This window comes from Sapajus apella, unplaced genomic scaffold (genome assembly GCF_009761245.1).
Source record: "Sapajus apella isolate SASKATOON/1434 unplaced genomic scaffold, GSC_monkey_1.0 scaffold66, whole genome shotgun sequence".
Taxonomy (NCBI): domain Eukaryota; kingdom Metazoa; phylum Chordata; class Mammalia; order Primates; family Cebidae; genus Sapajus; species Sapajus apella.
The window spans coordinates 4,385,786-4,399,056 of record NW_022437006.1 but is presented as its reverse complement, the minus strand read 5'-3'; the positions used below and the strand labels follow the sequence as shown (position 1 = coordinate 4,399,056).

The 13,271-nt window shown below is 36.2% G+C and overlaps 1 protein-coding gene across 7 annotated transcripts in view; it reads right to left on the bottom strand.

The window, feature by feature from the left end:
• LRRK2 (leucine rich repeat kinase 2) overlaps positions 1 to 13,271 on the bottom strand; it is a 152,124-nt gene that overhangs the window by 88,771 nt on the left and 50,082 nt on the right. For all 7 annotated transcript variants that reach the window (XM_032248335.1, XM_032248338.1, XM_032248336.1 and 4 more), the window contains 5 exons: positions 13,030 to 13,169; positions 10,057 to 10,182; positions 9,811 to 9,981; positions 4,217 to 4,475; positions 894 to 1,082 (listed from right to left, as the gene is read on the bottom strand). In XM_032248335.1, the coding sequence (XP_032104226.1) occupies positions 894 to 1,082; positions 4,217 to 4,475; positions 9,811 to 9,981; positions 10,057 to 10,182; positions 13,030 to 13,169 (885 nt within the window). The remainder of the gene's footprint in view (positions 1 to 893; positions 1,083 to 4,216; positions 4,476 to 9,810; positions 9,982 to 10,056; positions 10,183 to 13,029; positions 13,170 to 13,271) is intronic.

Genomic DNA, 13,271 nt, shown 5'->3' with positions numbered 1-13,271 from the left:
TATACCCCAATAACAGGCTTAAAGAGAGCCAAATCAAGAATGAACCGCCATTCACAATTATAACAAAGAGAATAAAATACCTAGGAATACAACTAACAAGGAACGTAAAGGACCTCTTCAAGGAGAACTACAAGCCACTGCTCAACGAAATAAGAGAGGACACAAACAGATGGAGAAACATTCCATGTTCATGGTTAGGAAGAATCAATAACATGAAAATGGCCATACCGCCCAAAGTGATTTACAGATTCAACGCTATCCCCATCAAGCTACCAATGACCTTCTTCACAGAACTGGAAAAAACCACCTTAAAATTCATATGGAACCAAAAGAGAGCCCACATAGCCAAGTCAATCCAATGCAACAATCTTACATATTCTTCACATGTACCCCAAAACCTAGAATGCAATAAAAATAAAATATTAATCTTGTGTTAAGCTGTAATAAAGATAAAACATTTTTATTAAGCATTTCCTGTTTGCTAAGCATTGCTGCAGACATTTTACATACATTTTTTTTTCTAATTATTATGTATAACCTTCCAAAGTTGACATCACGACCTTTAACAAAGTTAAAGGGCTTACACAAGCCACAGGAGCTAGTCAATGACATAGTGTGGAATCTCATTCAGTCTAGTCAGAGTTTATTCCCTGCAATATTAACCATTAACCAATTAGTCAGCATCACATTTAGAAGCAGAGAGACACAAGACAAACTTCCTTGACCCACCGCTTTAACCAAAGTATAGTAAGCATAACTGTTTGTGATGATAAACACATTTCTACTCAAGTTTTTCCAAATGATTGAAATCCGGTTTTTCTTTTCAGGTCCTATTGTTCAGTGTCAGTGTATAAATATAAAACATAAAAGAATTTATTTTTTATAATAAATACCTTCGCTATCCAGATCATCACTTTGAGCAAACACACTGTCCATAGAACAGTCAGGAATAAGGGTCCATTCATCAAATTTATGCAGCACATCTTCAGAAAAATTTCCATTGCTGCCTGAGGCTGTTCCTTCTTCCACAGCACTTTTCATCTGATATCTGATCACCATTCTTGCTAGTGTAGATGCTATATCTGAAAATAAAGATATACACCAGCAACTTAGAAATCAATAATTATGCAAAAATAAGCATACATAGGACCAAAGTTCTTATGTATTCCTATGCTTCTAGAGAATATTTCTATTTTTCCTTCCAAAGTCACCTTACAATAGTGATTCTGAATAATGAGCAGGTGGCAAATCATATTTTGTTAAAAAAAACATAACAATATACAGTGCTTTGGTGTAGATTACAAAATTGAATCTCTATGGAACCAATTTTATCCAGGAAAAGGCCTAGGCTTTGAAGCCAGACAGGCCTGTGTTCAAGTCATAGAAATGCCATTTGTGAGTCACATAAGCTCCCTGACTGTCAGTGTCCTCACCTGGAGAATGAAGATGATAATAAATACAGCATATGCTGATGGAAAAAAGTAAATGAAATGATGCATATAAAATGTTTAGCACAATGCTTAGAACACAAACAATGCTAAATAAAGGATGTTGTTATTTTTATAAAGTTTGCTGAGTGATTCATTCTACTGGGAAATTTGAAGGCATTTCAAAGTCAACATTCTTCTCACAACTTCATTACATTTTATAATAGCTCTGCTATGAAGAAATAAGTTGGCAGAGTCCTCATTGTTCTACATATAGCCAAGAAAATTTCTTCAAATATTACTGTGAGAGCTCACACACATGTATGTCACTCAGTCAAATAGTACCTGAAAAATGTTTTAAAGCAATGATCCAAAATGTTCTTTACTCAGACCAGCTGCCAGTGAAATCACAATTATACCCTCCAATTAATCAAATGACATTACTATGTTTTTTAAATTGGGTAAGACATGTCAATGGTAAAAACTTCATACAGAACAAAGAGAATACAGTGAATGATATATCTCCCTCCATCCCTCTCCACGAGCCCACAATTCCTCTCCATCAGATGGTGAAGATTAAAGTAAGCAGGTTTTTGGCATGAGACTAGTTTAAGTAATGAGACATGGGATCTAACCAATCTATTCCAAAGACCCAGAGACAATCAGAGAACTCATTTTGAGAGAGTTTTATTTCATATTCAAACTTTTATGGCTGTCATATTCCAATTGCATTTTCATCAACATCAGCATACTAAAAACACTGTTCTGTGCCCTTTTTTTTTTTTTTTTTTTTTGCCATGGAGTAACGTAATCTTTATCAGGACATTAAATTTGCTACGTTTCCCCCACAAAGCATTCCACAACATGAATGTGGCATGATTTATTTGAATAGTTCCTCTTGGGGAATACTTAAGTTTTTTCATACTCTTTTGCTATTATAAACAATGTTTTAATGTGCATTTTTGTATATAATTCCTCGTGTACATTGAGAATGTCTTTATCATAGATTCCTAACAGTATATTGCTGGTTCAAAGAGTATGTATTTATATTAAAAATATTAGTGGATATTGCCAAATTGCCCTCAGAAGAGGACAATTTAAATTCATATCAGTGTATGAAGCATGTTTCCACATGTTTATCAATATCAACATAATGTATTACACAATTTTTATTTTTTGCCAATATTGGATATTTAATTCTAAATGATCATCTGCTATGTGCAAAGTGCTAGTATATATGGTAAGGTTACATCCATGAACAAAATCAACATTGACTTCATAGTACTAATATCTACCAAAAAGTAGATTATAAAAATGAAAAAAATAAATTATATAATGTGATGAGTGGTAATACAAGTGAGAAATAAAGTGCTATAGGGTCATGTAATAGAACCTTTCAGACAGATGATGGGGCTGAGACAGGAAGAATGAAGAGACAGCCAGGTGAAGAGAGAATTTACAGTTAAATAGGGAGAGTAACACTGGAAAAAGCCTGGAAGTAAGAGTACATGAAGTACCTGAGAAACTAAGGAAAATTCAGCCTGATTGGAACTTTTGGAGCCCACTGAGAAGTTGGAAACCCTGATGTATAAAGGCACCAAATTGCATGGATAGGTACTTTTCTCTAACAACCCTCAACTATCTGGGTGAAAGTGGGGGGAAAAGTAGAGTAGCAGACTGACCAAAACTGGAGTTTTGCTCGTGACTACATCATAAAAATGAGAGAAACAAACATGATATTTGCAAGATGGTCCTTAAGATGATGAGTCATGGAGTATGATGACCATGGGGAAGGAGATAGGCATGGGACTGAGTTAACACAGGGAAAGCTGGGAGCTTACATGTTAAAAACACATTTAGTGTTAATAAATGAGAGCTCAAAAGACAGAAATGGTGTCAGAGGATGGTAGCTTACCATGAATACACATAATATGTAGAAAATACACAACAGCTTGAAAGTATAAAGAAAATGCATTATTAATAGAAATATAAGTATATTCTCAGTTAAAAATGCCAAGTAAATATGTGTATATGCTTTTACATACATTTGAATGCATATGTATATGTAAGCATACAAAAAGTTTGGGAAACTATCCATATTAATTACTTATAAGGTATTAAAATAAGGTATTTTTATTTTCTTTTTTATAATTTTATATTTACTTATTTTTAAAACAGGAATGTCTTACTTTAATAACAAAAATACAATATATTAAAAAGTAGCCCCGCAAAAACCTTCCACTATTCTGCTCTATTTATTATTATTATTTTATTTATTTATTTATTTATTTTTGAGACAGAGTTTTACTTTTGTCACTCAGGCTGTAGTGCAGTGGCACGATCTTGGCTCACTGCAACCTCCACCTCCTGGGTTCAAGCGATTCCCCTGCCTCAGCCTCTCAAGTAGCTGGGATTACAGGTGCCCACTACCAGCCCAGCTAATGTTTGTATTTTTTGTAGAAACTTGGTTTCACCATGTTGGCCAGGCTGGTCTCAAACTCCTGACCTCAGGTGGTCCACCTGCCTCGGCCGCCCAAAGTGCTGGGATTACAGGTGTGAGCCACTATGCCCTACCTGCATTATTTTTATTAAATACCTATTTGCTATCTCAAAAAGAACTTAAATGTGTCATTTTGAAGTATTTCATAGCTGAAAAAAAAATCCAAACCTTTGCAAAATTTTTGCTTAAGGGCTCTCAGACTGGCATGAATAACCACCAAAAGACAAGTGACTTTAAAAAAAATACTAGTAAAAATAAGAACTGTAAAAAATATTCCGTTGATACTTACTTGTTTGTTTCCTTACATTAGAAGCCTTATCTGGAAATAAAGGACCAAGCCAAGAAGGTTCAACTTTCCCTATACAAAATCCTCCAAGGCAAATGCTATTGTTGGCCACATCCAGGGCCAGCCTCCGTAAGAGTAAGCTGATGATCCGGCTGTCGCCTTTCCCAATGCTTATCGTCAGCGCTTTCCGTACATCTTGTTCACGAGATCCACTATTCAATAAGAGCTCCACCAATTTGGGACTGCTCCCTTTCTCACATACCTTTTAAAGAAAAAAAAAAAGTATATTAAAAACCTACATTTCTTCCTTTTAGGAGACTGGCAAATCAAACTTGGTGTGATTTTTTTATACATCTCCAATTTAGAATGAAACCAAATAAAACACGGCAAAACTGACCCTTGAATGGATTGGGAAATGAAATGAGATTAATGCCATACATGGGAGAATAGCATGAATAATCTGCCACATGAGAGTCAGTTTTCAGGAAACAAACAATATTATATGGAGACAAAGTTCCATAGGCCTGGCATCAAGATCTCTGTTTACATCCAGACTCTACCAATTATCCACACTTTCTGAGCTTCTGTCTTCTCACTGTAAGATATCTGGGAGACCAGTACCTTAACACAGTAAATACTACTATCCTGCCTTCATTTGTGACATAGAATAACTAAACGGGGATATAACTACTGTAAAATGTATTAATGCCACACGCAAAGGACAATCATTACTCCTGTCTGGTTTTCCTGAGCTCCTCAGGACAAGCATCTGAATTTCCTCAAAGATATACCTTGTCTCTTGGTCTTCGACCTTCCTCTGAATGTTATGTTTTCAGAACATGTGTTCAGGGTGGATTAGCCTGCTAAGTGCTACAAAAACTAGAACAACTCAGTAATCCAGGAGAAGCCCTAGCAACCTGTGGCAATGCACACTGGCCCTAGACGCTAGAAAGGAGCTATCAACTAGAAGACCAAGATAATAGGTAAAAGAAATAATATCCATCAGTTACTGTGTTAAATCCTGTACACACGTGATCTTTAATCTTTAAAAAAAATCCTATGGCATAGCAATTATTACTCCCATTTTATAGATGAGTACTTAGAAAACACATAATTTGTCACTTATAGCTGGCAAGCAACAGAGACTTGGATGTGAAGCCAAATCTGCTGGCTTTAGGACCTGTGCTTCTTTCATTACCCCAAATTAAACACTAGAAAATGAAAAGAAGACCCAAAGATCCCAAGTACCAACTCAGAGGAAAAAGATATTGGTACAGTTTTTGAATTTTCCAGAATTAAAGTGTTTCCAAGGGATTTGAGGGGACATTCACGTGTGTGGTTGGAAGGCACCAACTAAATGCCCACCAGTCTCCAAGTTCACCCAGCTTCAACCCATCCTCAAAGTCACTACAGAGCTATGATTAAGTCACCGTCCTCTTTAAAAACCTTCTAATATGCTGCTGCTTCAGAGCATTCTTCCAAACACTGCATGTAATTTTTCAAACTCATTACCTTTTATGCTATTTCTATTATCCTAAATGTCTTCCTCTACTCTTCACCAGCAAAAAGGTGTTCATTCTTGAAAAATTATCTTCAAAGTTTTTTGCAGAGAAGTCCTTGCTACCAACCTCTCAGGCCATACACACCATTTCTCCTCCAGGCCCCCATCCATTTCTTTTAATATAGCACTAAGCACACAAACATACATACCCACATGCTTTCTTACTAGAATGCAAAGGCCTGTATATTACTGCAATCCAAACTGTATTCCTGAAGCCTAGCATACCTAACAAATGTATTTGATATAAATAGCAAATCATAAAAATTATCTTTAAAAGCTCATAGCAAAATTAAAAGAAAGGGAGATAGAAGGAGAAGGGGGGAAAGGAAGGAAGGAAGGAAGGGAGGGAGGGAGGGAGGGAGGGAGGGAAAAAGTCACAAATGCCTTCTCCTTTAGCCCAGTAACGTTTTTTCTCTAAGATATGCCACTCACTCCTTACTTTGTACTAAAGTGACTTGTGTTTTATGTTCTCATCAATGCCCCTGACCCATACCGTCCTGTAAACTATCTTGAAACAAGAAACCCCTTTTATAATTCTCTATTAATTATCTGGCACTATGCTCCGCACATTATTGTGGAAGGAATTTTCCTTTGAGGATCCAAAGTATCCAAGCTGACTAAAGGCATATGGTTCCATGGGGAGTGAGATACATGAGAAAGTGAATCTGAGAAAAGAAGTAAATGCCAGCAAAAATAAGAGTTAATTTCGCCGGGCACGGTGGCTCAAGCCTGTAATCCCAGCACTTTGGGAGGCCGAGGCCGGTGGATCACGAGGTCAAGAGATCGAGACCATCCTGGTCAACATGGTGAAACCCCATCTCTACTAAAAATACAAAACGTTATCTGGGCATGGTGGCGCATGCCTGTAATCCCAGCTACTCAGGAGGCTGAGGCAGGAGAATTGCCTGAACCCAGGAGGCGGAGGTTGCGGTGAGCCGAGATCGCGCCATTGCACTCCAGCCTGGGTAACATGAGTGAAACTCCGTCTCAAAAAAAAAAAAAAAAAAAAAAAGAGTTAATATCTTCAAATCCCACAGTTATTGCCTTTAGAATATTCACACGTTTATGAAAGTAATTTCAACTTCACAACAGGAAAATACTATTGCTCACATATATTTATTTTTACTTTTAAATAATAATGAAGAAAATTCACAATATAACTAAAGATTATCAAAGGCATAATTTCTTATCCCTGTAATCTTTCCCGCATCATCTAATTTATAATAAATGCAGCACACAATCAAAACCAAATTATTCAAACTGTTATTTTAGAGTAAATGAACACCACTACCACCACTACCATGAACCAGCTGTGTAGCCAAGAGATTACAGCAGGCACTGTGGAGGTGGGTTTTGCACTGTTTACCAGGAGCTTGTTCTTAGACCAGTTACTTAATCCCTCGGTGCCTCAACTTCTCACCTGTACAACGGAAATAACATTAGAACCTATTCGACCTATTCATAGGTTGTCGGAAGGATTAACTTGTGTAAAGTATTTGGAGTAGTGCCCAGGTGGTAATGAGCATGAAAGAGGTATTTGGTTTTGTTGTTTGTTTGTTTTGAGACAGTGTCTTACTCTGTCACCAAGGCTGCAGTACAGTGGTGCAATCATAGCTCACTGCAGCCTTGACCTCCTAGGCACAAGTTATCCTACTACCTTAGCTTTCTTAGTTTGTATCGTATCGTATCGTATCGTGTCTGACAGGTCTGGCTCTGCTGCCCAGGCTGGAGTGCAGTGGTGCAATCTCAGCTCGCTGCAGCCTCAACTTCCTGGGCTCAAGTCATCCTCCCACCTCAGCCTCTCAAGTAGCTGGGACTATAGGCAGATACCACCATGCCCAGGTAATTTTTTGATTTTTTGTAGACATGGGGGTCTTACTATGCTGCCCAGGCTGGTCTTGAACTCCTGAGCTCAACTGATCCTCTGCCTCGACCTCCCAAAGCACTGGGATTATATGCATGAGCCACTCTGCATGATGCTAGGACTACATGTGTGTCTCATCACACATGGTTTTTTCTTTGTTGGTTTGTGTTGTAGAAATGGAGTCTCACTATGTTTCCCAAGTTGGTCTCAAACTCCTGGCTCAAGTGATCTGCCTACTTCAACATACCAAAGTGTTGGGATTACAGATGTGAGCCATTATGCCCAGCCTCATATTATCTTTATATACGTCACTATATTTTTTCCATGATTTGACGAGTTTTACCTTGAGATTTCTAACCATGCATTTGCATACCCAGTATTAACCCTCCATATTCTTTTCTACCAATCATGTATATTCCATTATTAAACTCTCTGCAGAAAGCCTAACACAACTCCACCCTTGGTCTATATAGTTCTTCAATATGCAACCTCTTGGTAAGTGAATAGTCTTGATTATCTTATTTTGCTCTGGCACAAATAAAGTACATACAATAAATTCATCCACAAGATTTAATCAGCATTTATTATTTGCTAGATATAAATAACCTCTGACGACTGGGATAATTTTTCTAAATTTAATACATAATCCTTGGATTTAAGATTTTGTTTTAAGAAGAAAAGATAAAAATAAGCACATACAGTTCAAAAGAATATGGGAAGAGGAATAAAATGAAAACCTTGTTATATAGAAAGATTTGGATGAATTGAAAGAAGAGTTAATGATTTCCTGTGGGGAATGTAATACAGTTGTACTCAGCTGCTTTTAGATAAGTTCTTTCCTTAATGTGGACTTGGAAAAAGAAGTTTCTTTTACTTCTTTGGTATTTTCAATTAACATTAATGCAATAATCTGACCGCAAAAGATGCACAGTAAAAATGTACTAAATTATTAATGGAAAAATTTAATTATCTTTAATAAAGAGAAGCTACTATTTTTAATGTTACTTGCTAAAGGAAATTTGACTAAATTCAAATAATTAGAATATTTACGTGATTTTAATGCATAAATGGTGCATGAAAATGGGTTACAAATTCTGTTCCTTTTTATGTTGATTACTAATTACTAATTAATCTTAACAGTCAACAAATTGATTTCAATCCATAGGCAAGGAGGAAATTAAATACAGTAAGTCTTAAAAAGTAAGTTATTGGCAAATATAGAACTTTACTGATTATTTAATAATGTGTCCTAAGTCACTACATAATTGCTTTGTTAGAAATATTAAATTTCTAGAAAATAGACATAGTGCTACCTGAATGCTAGTATAAACTCTAACACTTAAACAAATAATACAAATCTGAAATATAAGCAATGAATTTAGTAAGTATTTGTTGAATACATACTGTATATAAAGCAATGACTTACATATTCTGAATGATACAAAGATGAACACTATACATTGTTATTTTCATACAACTCATCAAACATACAAGAGATATGTATATATTTTCATGGACTGAGAGAAGAAGTAAATCTTAATTTTGTTTGGAGGTTTGGAGGTATGGGGAGGACTTTATTAAAGAAAAATTATTTGAATTATATTTTGAAGGAAGAGCAAAACAATCATATAGATATGTGTTTGCATGGATCATGAGGGAAGGGAGAAGGAAAGAAAGACCACAGTGTTACACAACTTTGGCCAATAGCAACTCACGTCCGTGTGAATGGCACCCACAAAAGTTTGCTGTCCACAGCCTGCATAGCTGTGTGCAGTAGCCCTCAGGGGAGAACTTTCTAGAATACTAAAAACATCCCCAAAAAATGGCTAAAAAATCATCAAAACATTGGAACTATGTGTTATGTTGAGTGTATCTGGAGAGCAAGTTGTAGGAATGCCAAGTAAGGAACACATTTGCAAAGTTATTTATCAGCTTAACAAGATAAGTAAACAGATAAAATGAAAGATTGGACTGGATAACACCTCAAGGACGCTATTATTTCTGGAATTCTATAAATCTAAATCCCTGCTACCAGACACAAGCAATCGCAATAAACCGGTAAATTTCTGTAGTGAAGAATAATATGATGTAAGAGACACACAGTGGCAGGGCTCTTACTTACATCCTTTAAGAATAATAAGCAAAGATACAAGTGAGGCCTTGAATATTTACCTGACAAATTAAAGAAGTTGCCTCCTTTGCTTGATTGGCATCTGCTCCCAATAGAAGCAAACATTCAACCATGATGCTGTTATTCTGATCACAGGCTCTCTCTAGCATCACATTTTTTAAGTCATCATCCATAGCTACTTTTGCAAAACACTTGCAACAGAGGTTTAGAAACTAAAAAAAAGTGGAAATGAGAATTAGAGTCAGCTAAATACGTAACATTTAGGATGCAAGTGAAAAACATTGTACCTGTTGATCCTTTTGTTCCACATTCGAAGACATCTGATGGAATATTACTAAGTCAAATGAATGATTCAGCAGCAGCTTGGAAAAAGATGCTGACAATTCGAGGATTGTTAAGATTGTCTGAAATCCCTGAAAGCATAAGAAAAAATAATAAAATAAGCAATTACAGGCAAAAAGAATAAATAGAATAAAGCAGAGAGAGTTTGTATATGAAACAATACCTAGAATGTTCATTTAACTATAGCTATACTGGGTTTGTGCTTTGAAGTATTTATCCTATAAATAAATACTCCCTCTTCTCTCGTGCCTAAGAAATACAGCAGACACAAAGAATAAAATGCTAGTTAATAAACCATGCTGTAGCAAAGCAGGAAAAAGAACTAATCCCTACAATTTGGTTTTCAAAGGTGCTTGTCTAAAGCTATAGCTATAGGATGAAATCCAGATATTAAACAGGATTAAAACGGTTGGATCAGCAGAGCTACACATCCAAATACATCAACAGAGTAAAAAAAATTATTATAATATTGCAGATTAAGTTCTCCAGAGAGTCTAGCACATCCCCCAACTTTTTGCGCTGTCTTCTGAAATGTTTACCTCAAAGAGACTAGTGTGAACTCCTACATTTCATTTATGTTGAGTGTATGTGAGAAGTGCTGAGGGCACTCTGAGGATTACATTCTAATAGTAAGTTATTTATAAAGAATATCATTACTTTTTAGAACCACCTTAAGCACATCCCCAGAATCTGTCCTCTTCACCTACATGTTTTAAAGAAAGATTGGGTTTTTTACCTTAGTATTATTTAGCTTGGGTACACCCACCAAAGATCATCTCAACTTCTTAATATTTTATTACCTCTAACACATACTAATAAAATTGGCCAGGTTCCATGGCTCATATCTGTAATCCCAGCACTCTGAGATTGCTTGAGCTCAGGAATTCGAGACCAGAATGCTCAATATGGCAAAATCTTGTTTCTATAAAAAATAACTTTAAAAATTAGCCATTTGTGCACCTGTAGTTCCAGCTACTTGGGAGACTGAGGTGGATCACTTGCACCCACCCAGGAGAGTGGGCCCAGTAGACAGAGGTTGCAGTGAACCGTGTTTGCTCCACTGCACTCTAGCCTGGGTGACAGAGTGAGACCCCATTTCAAAAAAAATAAATAAATTAAGTTAAATCATCTAAACATTAAAATTATTACTTCGAGCTCTTCAGATGCTGAGTTTCTACAAATACTAACATTTGATAAGCAAAAAAGTCTCGATTTTATGTGTGTCTGAGGGGCCAGGTGGTCCACCTGCCTCCGGAGCAGAGGTCTCTGAAAACGAATGAACGCTGCAGCAAAGCAGGTCACGGAAATATGCAGAGAGCACATCATTCAAATTAAAAACTTTTAACACTGAACTGAAGGCTGGGTGCCATGGCTCATGCCTATAATCCCAACACTTTGGGGGGCTGAGTTTAGCGAATCACTTGAGATCAGGAGTTCGAGACCATCCTAGCCAACATGACAAAACCCCGTCTCTGCTAAAAAATACAAACATTAGCCAGGCATGGTGGTGCACACCTGAGGTAGGAGAATTGCTTGAACCCAGAAGGCAGAGGTTGCCATGAGCCAAGATTGCACCACTGCACTCCAGCCTAGGCAACAGCGCGAGATCCTGTCTCAAAAAAACAAAACACTGAACTGGTTAAATAAAACATGTTGGCAGGCCAGATTTAGTTCATAGAGATTTTAAAATTTATGCCTAGATGAATTAATTCAGAGTAACTGGAAGTTCCATACCAGCACAAAATCCTCTCCTTTCCCTAGGATTACTTTTAATCAATTCTATCTTGGTTTAATCAGCGTAGCCTGAAGCACATTATGAAAAACAGTTATCAAACACATTGTTGTTAATAATCTAAGAATTTTGTATGTTCATAACTTTATAATTTTTTTAAAAAATTTACACACATTCTCTCATTTATTGATAATGACTGTGCAAAGATTAGAGACCAGATATTTTTATTCCTGGCCAATGCTGCCAGTTATAAAAATATTTTCTGAGTTGGCCGGGCACCATGGTTCACACCTGTAATCCCAGCACTTTGAGAGGCCGAGCAGGGCAGATCACTTGAGGTCAGGGAGTTCAAGACCAGCCTGGGATATATGGTGAAACATCATCTCTACAAAAAATACAAAATTAGCCAGGCCTGGGAGTGTATGCCTGTAGTCCAAACTACTCAGGAGGCTTAGGCATGAGAATCGCTTGAGCTCAGGAGGCTGAGGTTGTAATGAGCTGAGATCCATCACTACACTCTAGCCTGGGTAACAGAATGAGACCCTGTCTCAAAAAAAAAAAAAAAAATCTTAGTGTAGTTTATGAAAGTTGCAAACTCCATAACCAAGAAAGAAACTCTTTAAACTGTTTTGCTACAATTTAAAAAAAAAAAAAAAAAAAAAAGCAGAATTTATTTTTTAATCTCCCCTGAACTAACTCCAGGCCAATATCTTGAATTCCTTATAAAGATAGTTATTACATATCATGTTTTAAATTTTGCTTGATGAAAAATGTTAAAAACATTTTTCCCTGCTTGAAAAAAAATCAACAAGCAAAATCACTAGAAATAAGCAACCTACAGTAAAACCAGAGAGTGACAAACTTTGAAATATTTATAAATTCTATTTATCTAAAATCTAAGCAAATAAATCCAGCTAGCTGGGATTTCTTAGCACATTCTCTGAACTTTTACGGGAAAGATAAATGGTGAATAATCATGTTGATTTTAGAGACTTAACAATGAAACACTGGATCTTTAGAAATTAAATCCAACTTTCTTTGTCTTGTACAATTTAAGTACTACAAAATGACAAATGGTTTTCCTTTAACTAGAATACTCCTTTCATGCAAAGTGAGAATTATACAAACTGCTCCAAAAGTGAAATTTGTACAAGTTTCCAAGTTCTTTTCAAGATAACGCACATACTTTAGTCTGTACTTCGGCAACATCCTTAAATCGTTGTAAGCTGGAAACCAGAATTTTTGCTAGCAGATGTCCAGTTCCTAGGCATAAGTTCTTCTTTGTAATCAAGCATCCTATAAGACTTAAACCCAGACATTGAATTTCTAGAATTAAAAAGAAGAAAAAAGAATTGTTTTAAGTCTCAAAACTGAAGAAAAATACTTAAAGACATCTACTCACCAGCTAATGGCTCACAAAAAATCTAT